This window comes from Aulonocara stuartgranti, assembly GCF_965226115.1.
Source record: "Aulonocara stuartgranti genome assembly, chromosome: 1".
Taxonomy (NCBI): domain Eukaryota; kingdom Metazoa; phylum Chordata; class Actinopteri; order Cichliformes; family Cichlidae; genus Aulonocara; species Aulonocara stuartgranti.
The window spans coordinates 14,076,660-14,098,415 of NC_138939.1; the positions used below are offsets into that span (position 1 = coordinate 14,076,660).

The 21,756-nt window shown below is 38.1% G+C and overlaps 1 protein-coding gene across 2 annotated transcripts in view; it reads right to left on the reverse strand.

Annotated features, from left to right (window-relative positions):
* The window catches only part of spata17 (spermatogenesis associated 17), a 39,930-nt gene extending 18,848 nt beyond the window's left edge, over nucleotides 1-21,082 (reverse strand). For both annotated transcript variants that reach the window (XM_082536820.1, XM_082536819.1), the window contains exons 1-8: nucleotides 20,969-21,082; nucleotides 20,295-20,384; nucleotides 19,128-19,209; nucleotides 17,682-17,732; nucleotides 15,494-15,597; nucleotides 8,133-8,256; nucleotides 3,759-4,001; nucleotides 124-260 (exon numbers count right to left, since the gene is read on the reverse strand). In XM_082536820.1, coding sequence (XP_082392946.1) covers nucleotides 124-260; nucleotides 3,759-4,001; nucleotides 8,133-8,256; nucleotides 15,494-15,597; nucleotides 17,682-17,732; nucleotides 19,128-19,209; nucleotides 20,295-20,384; nucleotides 20,969-21,036 — 899 coding nt within the window. In that variant the 5' untranslated portion in view covers nucleotides 21,037-21,082. The remainder of the gene's footprint in view (nucleotides 1-123; nucleotides 261-3,758; nucleotides 4,002-8,132; nucleotides 8,257-15,493; nucleotides 15,598-17,681; nucleotides 17,733-19,127; nucleotides 19,210-20,294; nucleotides 20,385-20,968) is intronic.
* Nucleotides 21,083-21,756: the final 674 nt, after the last annotated feature.

Genomic DNA, 21,756 nt, shown 5'->3' on the forward strand with positions numbered 1-21,756 from the left:
AACAATGGACTTGGACATACCTGTAGCTGAATTATGTTAGATTAATGTATGAATGTTCTAATATATTGTATCCAATCTAAAAGAATTATCCAGACAGGTCGGACAGAGAACTCCTGTACAAACCTAAGTCTCACTGGCTCGAGTTCACGTAGCTGATTCTGGGCCTCCTCTAGGTGCATGTAAGAGGTCTGCAGACATAACATCAATTCACGACAATGCAAGCGCTGCTCCCAAGCCTCTCCTGCTTCTCTGTAAAGACCCTGGAATAAGGACAGACAAAATAGACAGTACATTAGTCGAAAACTGATCGCAAAATCACTCTTTTGCAGAATTAAAAAAAGACAGAGGTCAGTCCTCTGCATCTCTTCTCTTGTGACAGGAGAAAGGCTAAGTGTAGAGAAAGAATAAAAAAGATCAAGTGGCAGGAGAAGTAAAACCAAGCATGTTAGTTCAATTTTGGAGAGAGGGGGATGGGAGGGGTATCAGTTAAAAAGAAGACAGTTTTGGAGCAATGAGGACACTGTCTGCAATGGGTTAAAATCATGATTTGGGCTTTTGTGGTGATTTGTTAATTGAAATCTAAATGAATATGATAGTGGATCTTTTTCCCTGTTCTCTTCTTTTCCCCTCACCCCCAATTAGTTCCAGCATATGGGTGCCCCTCCCTGAGCCTGATTCTGCCAGAGTTTTCTTCCTGTTAAAAGTGCAACACTTGTGCAGGAAATATAAATAGTAAGAAGACTGGAATAACCAACAAACAAGAAGAACATATATATAAAAACAAAGGCACACAGTAACAATGACAAGTTGAAAAGTGCTTGAATGTTGTGCAAAAGACTTTGGAGTATAGAGTCTTTGCGTAAGTGGCCAGAGGGATGAGGGTTACTCAGACCATGGCTGAGATTAGTGGGTAAGTGGTTGGGTGTGGGGTGTGGAATGGTTTTCTGTAAATATAGCAGTGATTTCAACGGAAAAGACTAAATTATGAATTGTCTGGCTTCTTAAATAAGCTGAGTTTATTTAAACTCAGTTTATTTAAGAAGTCAACTTACATAATATCTGTGTTAATGTTGTTAAATTGTTAAGGTAAACTGAAGAAACACACACACAATTAAAAAGTCTTGAGCCACCCCTCATTTCTTTTTATTTTTCTTCCATGGAGACTGACTTTCTCATGATTTTTTACAAATGGTCTTGAACAATAGTTCTTCAGGCTCTCTTTTTGTTTGTTCGTTAAGCCACATTACATTTACCTATGATTCACTCAATCATAAAAAAGGCGTAACTCAAGGGATAAACCAGACAACTTTTCGAAGAACCTATTTTAATTGGTATCTTTAGGCACTTTGTCACTTATTATCAATTCATTAGTTAAATTTAGAGAACATGCGGAAGATAACACAGTGATTCCCATGGAGCTAATAAGCTGAAAACTTGGCACATCTCAGTATGGTGTGCAGTTTGTCCTTAAAATATTTGAGGAGTCAAACAAGAAGAAGAGATCATCATGGCAATGGATCCAAAAACACTGCCAATGCACAAAAAACTACATCTGGATTAAAAAAGAAAACACAAAAAACCCACAACAAAAGAACAAAAACACACCATGGAAGACTATCAGTCATGGATTGGCTTCCCGAGAGCCCGGACCTCAACATTACTGAAGAAGTACATCCAGCTAACATCTAAGGTAGAGCTCTGGGTTTATGTCCAAGAAGGCTGGAGAAATAGACTGCTTACAGAAATTACAAGAAAGCTGCCTAAGAGAGTTCAGGCTAAGTGCAAGAACAAAGGTGAACAAGCTTGTTGGAATATATATGTGTGTATGTGTGTGTGTGTGTGTGTGTGTGTGTGTGTGTGTGTGCGTGTGTGTGAGTTGTCCGTGTGTCCAGCGAAGTCAAATCTCAAAGTGGATGCTCTAAGACTACATTACTTAAGAACTTGTGCGAATAACGGCTAAACTTTTGGGAATGCAGATTAACTTAAATGTTTTCGCTATGTTTAAGGTGACCTTCAGTTGTTGTTTGGTGTTAAAAAAAGGAGGGAGAATGAGGAGGAGAGAGACAGAGACCCTGTCCTTGCTCCTATCACCACGGGATCATTGGCCTGGCCTGACCACTTCCACAGCCAGCACCTCAACCTTATCCATCACCACTAGATAGTTATCACACCAGAGATGGAGGGGGTGTGGGATGTAGGGGTGAGTGCAAAAGAAAAGGGGACTTCCTGCACTAATGACACGAGCTGAACACACACAAAAAAGACACACTATGAGGCACACATGTATAAATATAGACAATTATTCTTCATATCAACCATAGAGACTTTCCTAGGACACCATTAATAAACCTATTCCCATTTCGGCCAGCTGGAGACATGCCTGCATGTGTATGTAAGTGTATGAACTGCAGCTAATAAAAGGAGACAAATATACGCCTCATTTCTGCTCACTTATGTTTTACATTACTAGAAACTAATACTAGGGAAAGCAATTTGCCATAAAGAGCCACAGAGTGGAAAATATTGCTCTTCAATAGCACTCAAATCATCATCATACACACAAATGCAAACACAGACACATGACACATACAGTCACAAACACACCACTGGATTATCCTTTACTGAACCAAGACAAATTCTCAGTTGAGAACAACCAAAGTAAATATTCAAATAGTGGCAACTCAGGGTTCGTCTATTTTTATCAGCCACTGGATTAATATAGTACACATTTTGACTGGTAACTGTCATAATTATGTGATAGTTCAATATGAAACAGTGGCAAATCTGTTCTTTTCTCTCTATGATATGTCCAAAGGTCTTTGATGAAAATTTACTCTTTAAAATGAACACTTATTCTTGATCATTTTGGACAAAGCAATATATTGTTAAAACAATTTCTGTAAAAAAAAAAGAAGAAAATGTGTTCACAACATATAAGATCAGAAAAATACTAATTTATTAAATTTATTATTTATCAAATTAAATTTTAATTTCTGTTGAATGTATATATGTCGCTTATTTGCTTAATGGAAATATAATGCATGTTTCCATGGAATTTAACAAAATTATCCATATATATCTGTAATATACAGAAACAAATACATACATCTAAACTTCAAATTCAAGTGGAATGTGTATGTGAATGTGTATTAGTTTACATTTAGAACAGAAGAGCCCTTTATTGTCATTGTACCTGGACAACAAAATTGTGGATAATTGTACAGTTAAATCGTTACCTGACACAGCACATATCATGTTGTTGTGGTCCACTAGTCAGAGCTGTGCATGCAATTTTAAAACACACACACACACACACACACACACACACACACACACACACACACACACACACACACACACACACGCACACACTGTGGTGCACAAATATAGTAACACATAACTACATAGTCCCACAGAGTACTCATTGAAATAAAGGCACTAAACGACTCTATGCAGTAGCCCCCTGGAGAGCTGTCTGCCATGCTTTAATGATGTCATTCTTCTTTAAAAGGAGTTTTAAAGGATCTCTGCTTTCATCAAGAACCATCCCCCATGAGGAAGGAAGGTGATGTTGAAGGCTTTAATAATTAGTATGATACTTTGTTAAACTAACAGTCTGTTTCACCTCTTGAACATGCTTAAATCCAGTTTTTCACACCATCACATCTCATCTCTTGTATATCTGCTTTTATACTACTGTATTTATCTGTTTTCTACTTGTTTATGTCTTTTATAGGCAACGTTTTGACCACCGTCACCTGCTGTGTCTTGTTGGCAATGGGAGGCAGTATGGGCCTGGAGCTGTAAGTTCTAGAGGTTTTGATCAATGGGGATCCAAGAGTCACAGGGAAACTAGAGCTTGTTGAGCTTGGGATGCCCAAGAGACAAGCCTTGCCCCTGGAGGCCAGCCTGGTGGGGGCCTGGTACTTGACCTGCTGCCTCAGCAGCAGCTCCATCTCATGAGGAGCTGGCCTGAATGGAGAGTTGAAGACCCCTGGGCACTGAGGAAACAGAAAAAAAGAGAGAGAGGGTAAAAGCGTGAAAACATTAAATTAGGATTTTAAAGTCATTAGATTAAAATGTATTTCTTACTAGTAATTAAATTTTTTTAAATTAATGAATCAAAATCAAATCAAATTTATTTCTATAGCACATTTAAAAGCAATTTAGTTGACCAAAGTGCTTCACAATTAGTTAAGACCATGAGAAAACAATAGAAAAACAAATACAGATAAATGAGATGAGGCAATGACAATGTATAACATGAAAACAAAAAACCCCCATAACAAACGTAAAACAAGCCTGATGGTACTCAAACTGAACTAAAAGCCAACATAAACAGTGCGTTTTAAGATGTGATTTGAAAGACTGAATAGACTCTGAAGTGGCTAAGTTATTCCAGAGTCTAGGTGCTGCGACTGCGTAGGCCCGATCTCCTCTATGCTTCAATCGAGACCTCGGTTGTACTAAGAGCATCTGGCTGGACGATCTCAGTGCTCTTTTGGGGTTACACATGTTGAAGAGTTTGCTTAAATAATTGGGCGCCATACCATTTAAAACTAGTAAGCAAAAGAATCTCAAAATGAATACGATAATCAACAGGGAGCCAGTGTAAATTTCCTAAAACTGGAGTGATATGTTCATACATTCTAGCACCTGTTAAAAGACATGCAGCAGCATTTAATAAGAATGTACTAGACCTAAAAATATGAAATAAAAAAAACAGGCTCTATGGAGTGACATAGACATAAAGCGAAAATGATTTTGGGGCACTGATTTTTAAGCACCTGGCTGTCCACATGGATGCTTCAGTACTAAATAAATATATATATAACTTAATTTAGATTTTGGAGAAAAAAAGAATTCAGTTTATGAAGAGGAACATCAAATCTCAGAATGGGCACCTACTGGGACAGGGACTAAACTAACAATTGTTAGCTACTAAACATCAATTGTGTTAAAATTTTCCATCAGCCTTCTTCCCTATCAATGGTCATGTAATCCATATTAACCTCCCCCAAATATCCCCACTTTAAAAAGGTGTTATCTTAAATGAATACAGAATAGAAGAATGGATAGATGAAAATCCTAAACACACACACAAGTACACATACTTAAAACTGTGCCTCTCCGATTCTGAACTGGGGTACAGATTTGCCACAGACAGCCTTGATGATAATTATTCAAACCACAGTTATTCTTTTGCCTGTGTCTTAATTACCAGACCAAAGCTTTGAGTTGTTCTATATGCTAATAACACTGCTTTCCACTCTAAAAGACTGCAACAAGAAGGAAAGGGAGAGAGAGAAACACATACAGCTTTAACTACATCCTCCCAAACCTCGCTCTTTCTAAAATAACATATTAACAAATTAGTAAAATAGCAAATGTGTCACTATTAGATCATAAGCACTTTTGGTCTAAATATCATCCATTGCGTTATAAGAAAAAATAAAGAAATTCCACTTTATTCACTGCAATTTTTTTGACCCTGGGTTGTAGGTACAGCTTGATAATAGCACAATACGTACCTATTTAAAAAATAGTGGTGTTGATACAAATAACTTGGGGGATTGTGTCAGGAAGGACATCCAATGTGAAAATCTACCAAATCAAAACTCCTTGTGACTAAGGGAGTAGTTGAAAGTAGTTATTATACAACGTCATAGTTTCCCATAGGTTTAGATCCTATATGTAACGGCAGAATATGTGCATGCGCATATATGTAATCATGTATATATGCATACACGTGTGCTTTCTTAGATTAATCTTACACTTTAATGTAACATTTAAAAGGTTGTGTTCTGCAAATATTTTACTTGTCAAGTACACTATGAGAAAAAAATAATGAAGCAATATAATTACATGCACCTCTAGTGAATCTCATCCCAAGCTAGGACTTGGGATGAGGACAACTACACCATCATGGATTTTAGTTGTTAAGAGCAGTACTTGCTCATTCTTCTCATTAGAGACCTCCTCTAGATTGCAGGGGACATTCAAAGCAAAGGAAGTACCACTGTTAGACTGCCAGTTGCAGTTAAAAACAGTGGTGACCGATAAACAGGTCCCAGGCTAGCTGCTAAGCAGTGACTAAAATTTCAAAGTGACAGTGGGGCAACTTTTCACTAATAATCAAAATCAGTAATCAATCATGCATAGGGTCCCTCTTGAGAACAAAAATATCTTGAAGCAGTTGTCAAATATATTTCTACAACCAATAATAAGTTATATTAAATGGTTCTTACTTATAGATAAAAAACTAAATTAGTAAATGTTATGCCTCACCCCAATAGAGTAGTAAACTAATTAAAAGTATGGACTGAGTAGTCATAAGAATAGTTTATATGATCAACACCAATCAGTATCTTGGAAATTGCTTGAAACTACAGGAGAAATGTTCTGCTTTAGGGATGACAGTACACAAGTCAAATAGGAAGTGACAGAAAGCCAGCAAAATACACAGATACACACAACGCATAAACAAAAGTAAATCTCACCACCCCTAAAGACACACACGAATACACAAACACAACACATAAGCCCAAAAAGTACCAAGTACCAACCTAGCTACGGGAAGAGCAATGATGTTGACCCCAGGAACACAGCATCTCTGTCTCTGTCAGAGGGACTTGGGGCCTTTTGGTAAGCTGGATGTGAGTCTGTGTATTTTGGTGTGTGTGTGTGTGTGTGGGCTGGGGTCTGAGAAGTGAGAAAGGATGAACTGTGTGGGAGAGCCATCTATTCACTGCTGACAAGGTCAGAGCTACGAAGGGAAAGAGTCCCCTGCCATATGCAGGGAAAGAGAGGGAAGTATATAGAGAAAGATGGACAGAGGGCGGAGAAGAGCACATAAACTTTCATTCTTTCTAGCGTGTACTTAAAAATAACGATAACAGAGTTACAGAAACGTAACACAAATTATGTGGATACCCACGAGTTAAAGTATTTTAAGAATCAAGCCTGATGTGTAAAAACTGCGAACTTAACCTCATTCCAGCTTACATCAACTTCATGCAATTGTGTGAAAATTTTGTGTATGTATGCGTCTTCGGTGAACATGGGATGTCTGAGGACAGTAGACAGCAAGACAGGCAATGATGATGCTAGTTGTAAAGACACGAGAGAGAGAGAGAGAGAGAGAGAGAGAGAGAGAGAGAGAGAGAGAGAGAGAGCAAGCAGAATGCTAGTGCTGAATCAACAGTGACCACTGTGCTTTGTCTTCATTATTATCACAGTGAGGAGTCACAAAGATGCGTAGATGCCACACACATATGAACACAAGGATAGCTGTGGCTCGCCCGCTAACTGGTGGTTTGATCCCCAGATTCTCTAGTCTGTTGCTGTATCCTCGGGCATGATACTAAACAACGAGTTATTTCCAATGCATCCACTGGACTAAGAGTGTGTGGCTGCCACGCTAAAAATGCTTAGGCATAGAGAAAAGCATGATGTGTGTGTGTGAATAGTTGAATGATGCATACGGTAAAAAAAAAGTGCTCTGAGCGCTCAAATAGAGTATAAAAGCACTACATAAGTACTAGTCCATTTACCATTTACAAATGTGCACACTTTTGCCATGGGAAGCATCAGACTGAGCACATCAGAACAACCGTGAGGACTCACACTTATGTTTGCACATGCGCAACTGAACTCCACACGGCCCACTTCTGTTGACTAATAGAAAGGAAAAGGTCTGTGGTATTTCTTTGTGTAGCCCGTTTCTGTAGGAATCCACCTCTTTGTAATGTTGAGCTCAATGCCCATGTGTGTGCCTGCATATGTATCTGAGCATGCACATAATTGTGCATAGCTGTATGGGTGAGTGCTACACAAATGTGAAGTCAATCCACAGGGATGCGTTTCTCGTGTCATCTGAAGTGACTTTGCATCCATACATAACCGCAGTTAAGGTCACTTTGGAATTACAAAGTCAATACGTGTTACTGTCACTAGTCCAACAATTTTTTATTCATTACAGTATTTTTATTAAACTGCGCTATTTTCATGTAGCTCTGGTTAACATAAAATTAATATGTACATTTCCCTCTGGTTAAATATTAGTCTAATCATTATAACATTGTTGTAAAATGTGTGCAAAATTGAATGTGTTTGTGTTTCCATAAGCCCACCTGCTTTGTACTAAGGAGATGATGTAACCGATGAGCTTGATAGACTTTGGCAGTGTGCTCTTTCACCATATCCAGACAGTCTCTCTCCCTTTTCTGGAGATCTTCCAGCTGATCAAGCTCCCTCCTGCAGGGAACATAAACGACACACAAAGATTCTTGCACTTCGGATTCATTAGGCTTTACAATGTTACAATGTTAGTTAGACATGTATAATAAATGTTACACAATAATAATAATAATAATACATTTTATTTATAGGCACCTTTCAGACCCTCAAGGTCACCTTACAATAACACGTGAACAATAGCATAATTTTTTTTTTTTTAAATATAACAGTTAAGACATAATTTCTCCAATTCCTAAGTTGTCAATCATTATAATTCATATAGTAGAAATAACTCATCATATTTATATACTCATGTACAGTATGTTTTGTGAATGACAATGACTAAATGCACATTACTCTGTATTTTGATTACATTTAACTCTATACCACTTGGTTTAACAAGTAAGCCTAATGTTTTTTTAATACTACATTAATGTGTTATATTACACATTTTCTGAGGATTCACCTTACGAAGTACTATATCTTAACACCAAATAAATCAATAACTTGTTAACGGTGTAAACTTCAGACAAGTACATCTGTGCATGTGTTATTATGTATTTGGGAAACAGTTGTTGGTCGTAAAGCTGACAATTCCCTAAAGTGTCCTTCAGATGAAGGAAAAAAAACTACCTAATCACACTGAGGCATACATGGAAAGACAGAGGAGCTCTGGGGCAAAAACAACAGAATGACACTGCATAGAAGAAAAAAAGGCAAAATAAGAGCGTAAGAGGCTATAAGTGGGAGGATGATTGATATATTTCATCATGGCAGCCAGGACAGGTCTTTCTATGACATCTGTTAAGCGAAGCTGGCTAAATGGGATGCATTAAAACCCCATACACACAGCAATTTAATTCCACAACCACACAGCAATGTTGTTACAAAGTGGTGATAACTTAAAAGGGGAATTGGAAACAATTACTAAATACACACATGTCGTCATAATATAAACACACACACACAAAGCAGGAGTAAAACCAATTTAATTCCAAGAGCACAATACCAATAAGAGTTTAACCATAGCTCATCAAGAATCCCGTGTCTGTTTCCCTCCTTTTTTCCTTACTTCTTCTCCGCTGTTTTTTTCCCCCTCTACCCAACTTCTGTTTTCAATTACAATCCTCCATAGAAGAATCAGGGTATTCAAAGTGTGTCAGTAATCTGAGGTTAACACATTCTGTGGCTACTGACATTTAAAAACAAATCACAACAAATTCCCATTGCCTGTGCATTCTCATTCATTCTTCAGCACCAGACTCAATTACAAAATAAATGAAAAATGCTTGCGGGTGTGTAAAGAAGAAGAGTGAATCTAAATATGTGCATTTGTGTAATATTAAATACAGTAATTTAATATAGTGTAGGTGTGTGGGGAGTAAATATTGAGGTTGCTTGGCCTCTATTTGTCCACCTAGCTAACAGGGATATTACTTATTAATGTAACATTTAAAGTCCTGGTTTAGGGACGGTGTTCTCCACGATATGTGCATGTCTGTATATATGTCGTCATTTCTGTTTGCTCAATTCTTAATAGCACCTTAAAAAGCTTGTAGTAATGTTTCAGGGGATCAGGACCTTTGTTCATATGTTCATATTTTCATACATATGTCTCTGGGCTGAAACAGTTTAACTGAGAATGTAGCAGTTTGTGCATTTATCATAAATATGCAAATGTGTATCTGTTTTTATACTAAATGTATGTACACTTTGCTTGTATGTGTATATGTATCTATATATGTGTGTGTTGGGGGGGTGGGGGTGCTCAATGAGTGACCTTTGCTTCCCTACCCCCAGCCCCAGTGTTATTAATTGCTCTGTAGTGGACAAAAGCCAAACAGATTTGTAACGGCTGAAGGCACCTCGATCTGTGTCGACCCAACCAGCCGCCACAACATACAACCCTCGTTAGCCCTGTTCAGCAAGCAGCACATGCCCTCGCGCCTGTGTGTGCGCGCGTGTGTGTCTGTGTTTATAAATGTGTGTGCGACTGACTGAGTAAAATTGAAAAGAAAGAAACACTATGTTTAACTCTGGAACAGCTCTGGAACATGTGCTACGTCTGGTTTATCAGCCTAAACTAATTTCTTGTAAAGAAAAAAAAATTATTGCTAGTTTTAACTAAAATTCTACACATATGTATAGATTTACTATAATACATTAAAAATAAATAAAGTTATAGGTGACAGATTATAGGAAAAATCTGAACAATCTGAACCAGCATAGTAAAGGAAGTATGAGAGAAGGGTCACCACAAAACCAAGTTTTTCTCAGCTATCACATTAAATTTTTAAGAAAACATTAAAGAGCCACTCAAAGGCACTTTCAGCTGCTCCCTTACCCCCCCCCCCCCCCCCCCAAAAAAAACCCCAAAACAAAGCAAAAAACAAAAAAAAACAAAAAACAAACAAAACAAACAAAACATAGGTCCCAAAACTTTCAGAAAAACGGTTGGGCAATATATAGAGTAACCTCTGTGTCCGAAGGACAAGGCCAGTTCAGTTTTCTGGATCTAAGGCAACACTGCTTTAAAATAGTGACAATTTTGCTGACACGGTACAGAGCTCAGTAACTCTTCCATAAATTGTGGTCACTGAACATTATTCTTTCAAGCATCCAAAAATTCAAGTAAAAAAATGTAATTTGGAGCTATTTAAAAAAAGAAATGCACATCCTCCAGGCTAAATCAGAGAGACACGCTTGCTTTTGACTGTATGCTTGTTTTCAACATACAGTCAAAGGCCAGCAATACTGATGGTACAGGAGTGCATTAGTGTGCAAAATGAGTAACTTGTATATCTGAAAAGGCATAAGAATGCTGAAATTACATACATAGATTTTGAAGTCAAATATGTTCCCATTTACACTGTCTTTTTTTTAGAGAAGTTCTTGCTTTAGTTTCTTAAAGAAAAGTCACATTATGAAAATTTAAAAAGGCAATAAAGAGAAAACATTTCACTTTTAAAGTCACAGCAATCGATCTCCTTAGTTCCTCAGAGGATTACAGGGCATTTTCAGGCCTTAAACTGATCCCAAGCCAGGTCCAACTATGGGGAATTTTTTGTGCATTTATTTTTATAACAACAGAAACAAAAATTGAGCTAATGTATTGATTATTATCAGTTAACAGTTCATGTTAACAGTATGTGATGTAATGTATTATGCATATTAAATATTTTACACACACAAAAAAAGGTAAAAGTCAAAAAGAACACTTTTACCTATAATAAGGAGATAAAAAAGCAGGCAAGTGTTAAATTATTTTACCTTTACAGCTGATACCTAATTACAACAGGATAAATCATTAATTGCTCTATGTGAACCTTGATTTGTCCCCTATAAAACCATCTTTTCATGTTGAAGAAATTAAATAAACTCCCTGGTGCCTCTCTGTCTCTCTCCAGCTGTTTGTGCAAAGCTGCATCTACGCTCTTCTTCGTGCCACACAATTAGCAGTGAGCCGGATAAAAATCACTACATTAATCCCAGTAACATTAAACTATACTGTACCACTGCTGGAGGTGCAACAAAGGGCTAAACATAATCATGCATGAACAATTTTGAAATGCGATGATGTGCAATTAAATAATAAATAATGTCACAACTTTCATTCCTTAATTGGAGTTGAAACACCAATTATATAAATATATTAATACATATATTTATGATTCATGAATCATGATATTCTGCCATTTAGATTATGTGATAATAAAATAGATATATGACATAAAATAAAAACTGAATAACAATTATTAACATTAGGCACATATAATGCGCTAAGCCTGTCATGTTGTATTCCTGAAGCACTGTGGCTAGAGATTATGTTTAATGGCTGCTGAACCGCTGGACAAGTTAATCAAACATACCTGAAGTACTTTTAAATGACTGAAACCCTTACTGACATTTTCACCCTGGATTTCTAACTTATTTAAATGTCTAATATAATAAAGCCACATTTCTCACTTCTTCCTCAATAATTTAAGCTCTGGTTCAAAACAGGGGATCAAGGAGTAATGGAACATCAGAGAGTGAGGCATTGTGGGACAGCAGGCCACACCTTCGGTCATCCAGGCCAGCACCAGAGCAGCTAATTGGCCAGGTTCTAAATATTTAATGGAGGCTTGACCTGATTGGCTGTTTTAATTGCTCCAATTGAATGATTCAATAGCTGGCAATGAGAGGGTAGTCAGCCAGTCAATTTAGACAGTGGCCAGCTCAATGTATTGAGCCTTGAACACCCTCATAACATAGCCTTTCCATTTAAGTGACTGACCGATTGATTAACTAATTCACTAAAGTAGTAAAACTAATGCCACCCAAAGGTGTTTAAGAAAACAATTAACCCCAGCTTTGATAATATTGCTAATCCACATTCAATAAACTGAGAGGAAAAAAACAAATAATTTCAAATATATTACAGACTTTTGTCCACTGTTCACTCTCAAAGTAATTTTCTTAAGAGACAAGTAGCAGTGCATCCACATTAAACTTCAACAGACACACACATAGCGAATATATAAATCCAATCAGACTGAAGAGAGAACTTGTCTGCATCCAAACTGGATCAGAAGGGAAGAGCAGTAAAAGAAAGACTGACGCATAGAAGGGGAGAGTGATCGCAGGGCAGACCCACACTCTCTCCGACATAGCAGCTCTCCTTTCATGAATGTCCTTGAGAGGGACACAAGAGATGGAGGAATGAAGAAGGCTGGAATGAAGGGAGACAGGAAAAAAGTAGACAGACGAAGAGACACAGCACAGCACAAAAGAAAAGAAGAGAAGAAAACACTTGTGCTTTTCAGCCTAGTGACAGTCCATAAATTCTCTCTGAGCCTCCTTTTTTAGCACTCTTTAGGATAAGTTAAAAGATTTCACTATGTTGTTGCAACATCACAGGGAGAATTATTTATCTGATTATGGCAGTAATAATTACCCCGCTGTTTATTGCAGATAGAGGAATAATTCATGCAGTCAACAGGCCGTGCTAGTGGCAGCAACGATGACACCAGCACATTTAGTAAATATGCAAAGCGGACTTGCTCCGCTTTCCTAATTGCCCCCATCGTCCCACAGCATGCCCTTATTAAAGCCCAGGAACTTTAAGTGTCTCCCTGACAAAGTGATAAATTGTTGGGGTATCAAGGAAAACTGTGGCAGAGTGGGGACTGCACTGGGGTCCTGACTTCATTAGGCTATGCAGAAGGAGAGGAAGGATGAATGAGGATGGACACTAAAGCATAGTGAACCTGTGGCAAGGAGAGCAAGAGAGAAAGATATCGAACAAAATAGATTGAGAAAGAGAGAGGCGAGAGGCAGAGATTAAGAAAGGGAGGCGGAGAGAGGGCGGTGGATAAAAGAGGATGGTGTAAGTGGCGTGGATTAGTTGTACCTAATGAAATGATACAGATGGTTTTGAACTGGGGAGCTCTGTCATGAGAAAGAGATTGGAATGGAGAATCAGAATGAAAAAGGACAAAGACAGTGAAGGGAAAATATGCAATACTCCTACATCATTACCATGCACAGCTGATCAGCCTTCAATAAATGGAGATCATTCATCTGACTTTGAATTTATTAATTTATGCAGTGGTTGGACAGACGGATGGACACACTTGCGGAGGCAGGGAGCATGGTGATGGATTAAAAAGCAGACCTTTGCAGGGTTAGTGATCAGGCAGTGTGCAATCCGAGGGCTTAGCAGCTAACAGAGAAAGGATATTTTAAATAAATGCCGGCACGGCGTTAATTGATCGTGACCCCAGTAGCACTAAATAAACATGTGATTAAGTGAAGTGAAAGTGACCTCGTACCCCAAACCACTGTGGAGGAGGGGCTGCATGTGCATGTGTGTATGTGTGTTTTTGCATAAATGTGTGTATGAGTAAGAGTGTGAATGTACCACGGCTGATAACAAAAGCATAAGACCAGAATCCTAAAATGAAATAGCATCACATAGCTGGTCACTTTATCCTTATAGCTCCTTGTTTCTAAATTTCAATTCCTATGATTTTTGTTAACTGTTGTAAGTTGTGCAAAAGGTGCAAAGAGACAGGAGCCACAGTATATGCATATACTGTTTAGGCAAGGTCCTTGCAAACTAAAAGCTATAGCTTGCATACTTCTGAATTAATCTAATCTAGTCCTATGAAGTGATGTTCAGTTCAGATCAATGGTCTGATTGTTTCCTTATTGTAGCTTTATTACAGTGTGGTTAAAATTTGGCCTGATTATGAATACTTTTTACTATGAATCATTTTTTGTACTTTTGTAATGTCTTAAATTTCATTAAGACATTACAAGCAAAATAATCCCAGTGACTGGTCAGAATACTTAACGTAGTTGACATGTCTTTGTGTGTGCTCATTTTTGTGTTATATTATAGCAGCAACTCTTCCATGATGGACTTTAACAGCCTAGTCACTCCTATTTCTAAAAGGGGCAAAGAGCGTGGAGGAAAGGTAAAACGCTGCTGGGGAAGTGAGGGGGGGAGAGTCGGTGATCCAAGGAGCACTTTAACAAATTTACATTTAATTTTAGCAGGAAGCCTAAAGATATTTTCCTGTAAAATATATTAGCAACATTAAAAATGTGACTATTAGCTAAACGTGATGGTTTTTTTTGTCAAAAATAAAAGATGGTGTATCTCTAGCAGTAAGCCCTGAAGCGCAGGATGTTTTATTAATGCACGAGCTGCAGTTCAAATCAGAGGCTAATTTTTAATTTCTTCACATCGTTCACTTCTCTCTTAGCCTCAAGCGCTTTAGAGGACTTCTCTCTCTCTCTTCTGTCTTTCTCTTCTCTTTGTCTCTCAGTCTCTTTCATATCCTCACTTTTCCTTTCGCGTTACTCCAGTCATGTGTTTTGGTTAAGCATACACAATACACCTTTCAGACAACTGTCTTTACATTAATCAAATCAATTCATTTTGATTGATAGGCTATATAGTAGGCCATAGTCAGTGGGCAAAGATACACCATGTTCTAACAGAACATATTAAGGCTAAGTTTTTTATCCTTTCCAGTTTGCATTCCTTTGTGCAAAAAAGGTACCCCATATTTGCTTCCTTTAATTGAAGATATTGTATTATATCGGTTATAATCTATCTAGAAGAATGCTGACACATGTACTGGCCATGTGAGAAAGACAAAAGCAACACAACTTCAAGTGAGTTTCAGGAAAATAAAACGAAATAAAAAGATAAAAATTAATTCAGGTCTCTTAAGGTCTCATAAATGAAACTATTTTTTCTCACCTGACTAGTTCATTTTTCATGACAAGTCCTTCCATATACTTTTTTCGTGCATAGAAGTTATGGATATACTTCCTCACAAAGAATCCTCTCCATGTCCGCTGGATCTGTGTGGGATTACAGAAGTTTTTATGAAGTTTAAATGTAACATTTAAGTAGGACACTTTTTAAACCATTGTTAATAAACTATACAATCCCTACTTTCAGAGGGACAATCCAGCACGAGAGAGACAGACTGTCAAACTGTCACATAACCATGTATTTAACGGCATCATCCACACTGATTGAGGAGGCTGCAGATTAGCCAGAACACACCCACACACAACAGTTGACCATTTTAAAGCATAGGGGCGGATGTCCTTCAGACTAATTAGGAGATTAAAACAATGGCAGGTAAAAGAATAATCACGGTATGAGAAGAGGGAAGAAGAAAGAAGAGGAGAAGTAAAGGATAGGGAAAAACAACAAAGAGCAAAATGAGAATTAGCATTGATCTGCCAGTCAATAGATAATTTTAAATAAAGTAATTGCCGCCTCCCGAGTTCTTGCTGACCTTTGTTGACTAGTGAAATCGATGCTGTTGAATCTAATACAAATACGAGGTGCGGCATGTAAACACTGGTTTCTATTACGGCCTTAATACATTATCCTCTGTTAGCTACCACACCAAGATAAAGACATCAGGAGGGGAGAGAAAAAGAAATAGAGTTAAAATTGATTTAAAGAAAATGTCACAAGGGGATTCTCAGATGATTGTATGTGTTGGGTGTGCTTTGTGGGTTTCTTTTTTTTCATTTATACAATATATACTTATTTGGCAAAAAAGTACAAATGTCAGGTCATATTGAAACAGCACAAACACTGAAGTCGAGAAAGTACAGAGTATGTGTCAGAAGACGTGGGATCAAGATTTATATTGCAGGTATTAAGTACTATATCTGTATGTCTGGTGTAAATAGTAGAAAAGTTTCAACAGGTGGCATCATAAAAAAGGCCAGATACTGCATGTATTTCCCTTATTGTCCTTTAATTTATTATTTCTAAAGTCTAAAGTCACATGTAATCAATCTGTTTTGAGAATTTTTGTCTTTGGATTTGCCCCATGACTTCTCTTTAGGCGCTGTGGGCAGTACACAGTCCAACACCAAGGGACCAATTTCACATATGAGGCTAAAGCCTTGGTCAAGGGCAGTGGGAGAAAACTGGAACACCCGGAAAAACCCCAGACAGACACAGAGGATACACTCAGCGCAGAAAAGGCTCACTTGGCCCTTCTGGGGTTTAAACCCAGTACTTTCTCGCATTGGTAACCTCTAAGCACCAGTCATTTTAACACAGTTCTCCATTAAAATTCCTATTGTCTCCTATAGGAAATTGTGGCTATTTTCATAGATAACATAGGTCTCTTATTTCAGTAGCTTCTCTTTTGGACTACATGTCGACATCACCTCTGAACTTTCACCCTGTGACCTAAACAGCTGGGTCAAACATTATTTGTGAATCTATGTCTCTCCTATAATGTGAAATTTATTGTAAAAGCAGGGGGTGAGCTTTATTTGTTTGGGTTCCTATTATGTGTAAAACGTAAAGCCCTCAGTTCCCCAGCTTTTCCACCAATACGAAAATATTATAAACATCTCTTTCCAGCTGGACAGTGAATCTCTCTCTTCAATAAACACTGGCAAATTCTTTTGTTGGTCTATAAAACCCTTTAACGGTTTAGGCATGAAACTATTCACCAAAAGAGAAGGCCTATATGGAATTGTTAAAATATAAGATTTCTAGGCAATATCCTTGTGTAAAAGTGCCAAAGCATCACTCACAGCCACAGAGCTATGATTTATGAGTTGAACAGTAGTAGGTGTTCAGGGATAAAGACAGTATTTCAGGGCCTTGAGCATTTAAGCAAAGTGAAAAAAAAGTTTTTAACGTTATATATAAAATATTTGCTGTGGTTTGACATATAAATATGATAGGTCATTCTGATATAGAAATCTGTCCATTTTTATAGGGTTTTTAATAATAATAAATTATACTGGATTACCAACATGATGCTGCACTTAAAAAGGGAGAAAAATGGCCAACAAAAGATTAAAGAAATTTAGAGATATGATGCTTATGGGCTGCTACTCACAGGGGCTCCCACCACGACACTCCATTTGCTAAAACAAGACAGTGTAGTGATATTTACCCTGACCGCCATCTCCTCGTAGAAATTCATCTTCATGATAAAATATGCCGCCTGTGAACACAAAGGAAACGATGGTGTTACATCTTGTCTCCCAACCCTCTGATCTGTCCACAGCAGGCGTCAAAGATAAAGAGCTCTTTATACATAATACATTGCACAGGCAGCATAGATAGGGCCACTGTAGAGTGGAGGGAGGAGGGAAGGGGGCAGAAAAGGAGAGTGGGAAAGCAAGAGAGACAAGAGGAACGAGAAAAAGTCAGAGAGATGGAGAGAGAGCAGAAGAGAGACAGAGACAAAGAGAGAAAAAAGGAGAGAGAGAGAGTGGTTAGTGGGACTTTCTATCAAGGGGAGGACAGTACTCTCTTAATACACTAACACAGACAAGGGCCAAGAAAATCTATGGTAGTCAAGCAGCGCGCTAATGGAGATGTATGACGGCCAAACGCTCTCCTCTGGATTTCATAATCAATGACAGGACTGCCACAGAACAGACTAACAAAAGGCCAGAGAATATTCAGCAACATACTCAACGAGCCATCGCACTCCAAACATGCCAGGCAACCACTGGGAGCACATTTCAGGAGCAAACTGGAGTGTGGGCCATAAAAGGGATTCATATCTCAACACGTCTTTTTTAATAACGACAAGGAAGAGAGGAAAAAGAGGAAGGAGATGGAAGACAAAGACTTGAAAGGAGGTTGTAAATTCAGCTTGATGTTTTGAGAAGAGGCTTTGTGCACATCACATTATACACGATAAGGTCCGCAAGAGAGAAAAAGACAGAGAGAGATAAAGGAGGTGAAGAGTAGAATCTCTCAGGGCTAATTTCAAAACAGTGCACTGTGGCAATTTTGAGTGATTCAAATTAGCGCTTGTCTGTTTCCAAATGAGACCAAACAGCCTCTTTTTAGCCCATATGTGTGATGTGACACATCCTTCATTGTTTATTTCAACACCCCCCCGCCACCACCACCCTTCCATTTCTTGAACGCCTCCCAAACGGCGGCTGGCAGTTATGCTTTAGCAAACAGTCAATTTACAGGCATGATAAATAGCTTGTTGTGATACGTTTACAAAACTCAATCCAGGGGAAAATTATACGTGAGAGCGCTGGGTATTGGATCCGGTATCAACAATCTGTTCAATTAAGAAGCAGTTGGAGGCAATATGCTGAAAATGGGGCCTTGTTTTACTAAAGCATACACATACACACATAGATACACAACTCTTTTCTTTTTTCTATATGCATCCCAAGAATTGTGAAATAGATGGAATTCCTTATCATAATGCATCATTTTTCCAAAGTGCTAATTTCCTAATGTGTAATGGGTGAATTATATTTCTTAAGGTCAGACGCAGGGACTTTAGGAATATAGCAATTGAATTCTAATGCGTGCTATCATAGCATAATCAATATATCTATAGTCGTTCCAGGCACTGGCTTACCTTCACCATTTGTCTGACACGTGCCCTTGCTGTGAAGCCCCGCCATATCTTCTGTATAATGATTGCCTTCTTGTGCAGATGGCTGTAATAAAATCAAATTGAGGAGAGGATTGGGTGGATGTTTTTTTAGTAGTTAAACTGAAGGAAACCCTGGAAAAAGTTATTCAGAAACACGTAAGGGAAGTAAAAGGCAAATTTCACTGGTCATTAACAAGGTTGTTTAAGCTGAGAAATTAAGCAATTCTGCAACCCTCCCCCAGAAAGCTCAATCCTAACAAAGCATGAAATGGAAAGTTTCCATAGTTATGAATAAGCTAAAAAATACCTTTATCTAGAATTAATTTATTAATTATTCAATTAATTTAACTTCCTAACATAAACTCTTTTTTAGGGAAAACAATAAAAAGAAAGTGATTTTCTGCATACAAATTTAAGGTTGTGAAAAGGCTCAAATGAAAGGTCAGGGAAACATTATGCTTATAAATACAAGCTGTCACAAACACACATGCACACACATATAGACCATTCGTGCTCTCCCAGGCTTTTCGATCATGTCCGATGAGCCTTCCACCTCCTATAGTCAGCGGTACACATTTGTATTCATCTTCAAACATACTCTAAATGCAAGTCCACTGCGATTCTCTGCCTCCAATGAGGCCATCAATTTCCAAAAGGCCATTTATATGCCCAGAAAATCAATGCTTATAGTGGGGCTAGCACAACCCCGGAGTTGCACTTAGGCAGCTAAAACTGTTGCTAATTATCCACTTAACGCATTGATCAATTAACTAAAGTAATCTGAATTAACCTACTGTCTGGAAGTTTGTCTGCTGACCCTGCAGAATGGTGCTAGGGTCACAGTATGGGAACAAGCACAGAGATAGAGACATTTATTTCTCTGTGTGAGAAAAGAGCATAGAGTGCAAGCGACATTTATTCCTCCAGGCCATTTGCAAACTTCTGGAAGTGGGATAATTATGGTAGTGAGCTAATATCAGGGTTTCCCTTGATATGAACTCTTACAGCCTGTCTGAGTGTTTTACAACTCCAAAGGAACTACACTTACATTGATAAATAAAATGAATGTCTGCTTTGTTTTTGCATGAGCACCAAAAGTCTTTTTTTATGGATTACAGATACAAATCGGATCACAGAGATATACCATACCTGAGGTAAGCCCGCACCTTGCAGCCTCTGAACCAGCTCTGGATCTGGGTGACGGCCTGGTTCTCCTTCTCTCTGTTCTCATCAGCTTCTCTGAAATACATAAACACAAAAATATATCACTCTTCGCCTGGCTCAAAACGCGCCATTGGAGTTTACTACGCATGGCAGCATGCACGATATACAGTAAAGAGAATACATTGTTATCATAGCTGACTTAAGAATTTTCTGAAAAGTGCATATTAAGCTTCATTATAACACCAATTATTAAAACTGGCTGAAAAATCTTTCAACATTTGGAGACTAAACGCCACTTGCCTTTGACTTTAGCTAAACCCTTTTGGAGAAGCGATAATAAGTCCTTCATACGTAAACAAACAAACAAAAAACAACAACAACACATTTTTACTGGCAAGTTACACAGCTAAACTTTGCCCCATTTGTGTGGCTTACTCGTAGGGTGCTTCTGAGCATTACTGTCATTCTTAGGGAACCAAAAACTTGCATTGTAACGCCAAAACAGGACCGCAAAAGCTTATTAGCATACACAGTAGACGCATGACGCTAGCCTTAGTTCTGGGTGATGTTAGCTAAATGCTGACTGCTAAACTGCTAACAAGAACTCATAAAGCAATTAAACGTATCCATATATAGTTATGTAAATCATTAATCCATACCTGTTTGTATAGTAGTATTCCTTTTGGAACTCTTCAAATTTGCGTTTTATTTTCAACAGCTCCGCCATGTCGGTGTACTCAAGCGAGAGTTTACATGTTGTCTTGACAACACAGGTGTTTCCCAGGGTGCTGCAGATGCGTTCAAAACTCACAGGAAAAGGGAAAGTTCCTCCTAACGTGTCTATTTCCTTTCATTTCGACTATTGTAAAGCGTTTAAACAGATTCCAGTAACCGAATTGGGTTAATATCATGCGCTGTATGCAAACAAGTTTACATTATAATTTAACCATAAATTCCAAAAGTAATCCATGATAGAAATAAAAACTTCACGAAAAAATGTTCTTTTTCGTCCTGCAAACCACTTCCCACTTACTATACCAAAGCAAAAACATTTTGTAAGTAATAAGAATAGTAGGCATTAAAAAAAACTAAAAGAGATTTTAAAAAGCGCCCGTTTCATAGATGCAGATTGTGGATCTGTGTATTGATCTGCCAGCTGCCTCACTTCTTCCATCCATCCCTTCATCTACTTCCCTCCTCTCCTGACGTTATCACCCTTCATCATACAGTTATCAGTTTATTTCTCCCCACTCTTCCTTCCACATTTTCCCCCATCTTCACTCCACTCTCCTTCAGTCATATTGCCCTGTCAAAATGATCACCTAAGCAGGGTGTATATGTGTGTCTGTGTGTGTATTTCTGTACTTGTGCAAGGAAATATATCTGTCTGGCCAGTGGTCAGAGCAAAAGACTGTCTGTATTATAGATTACTCCTTGGAGACAGGGA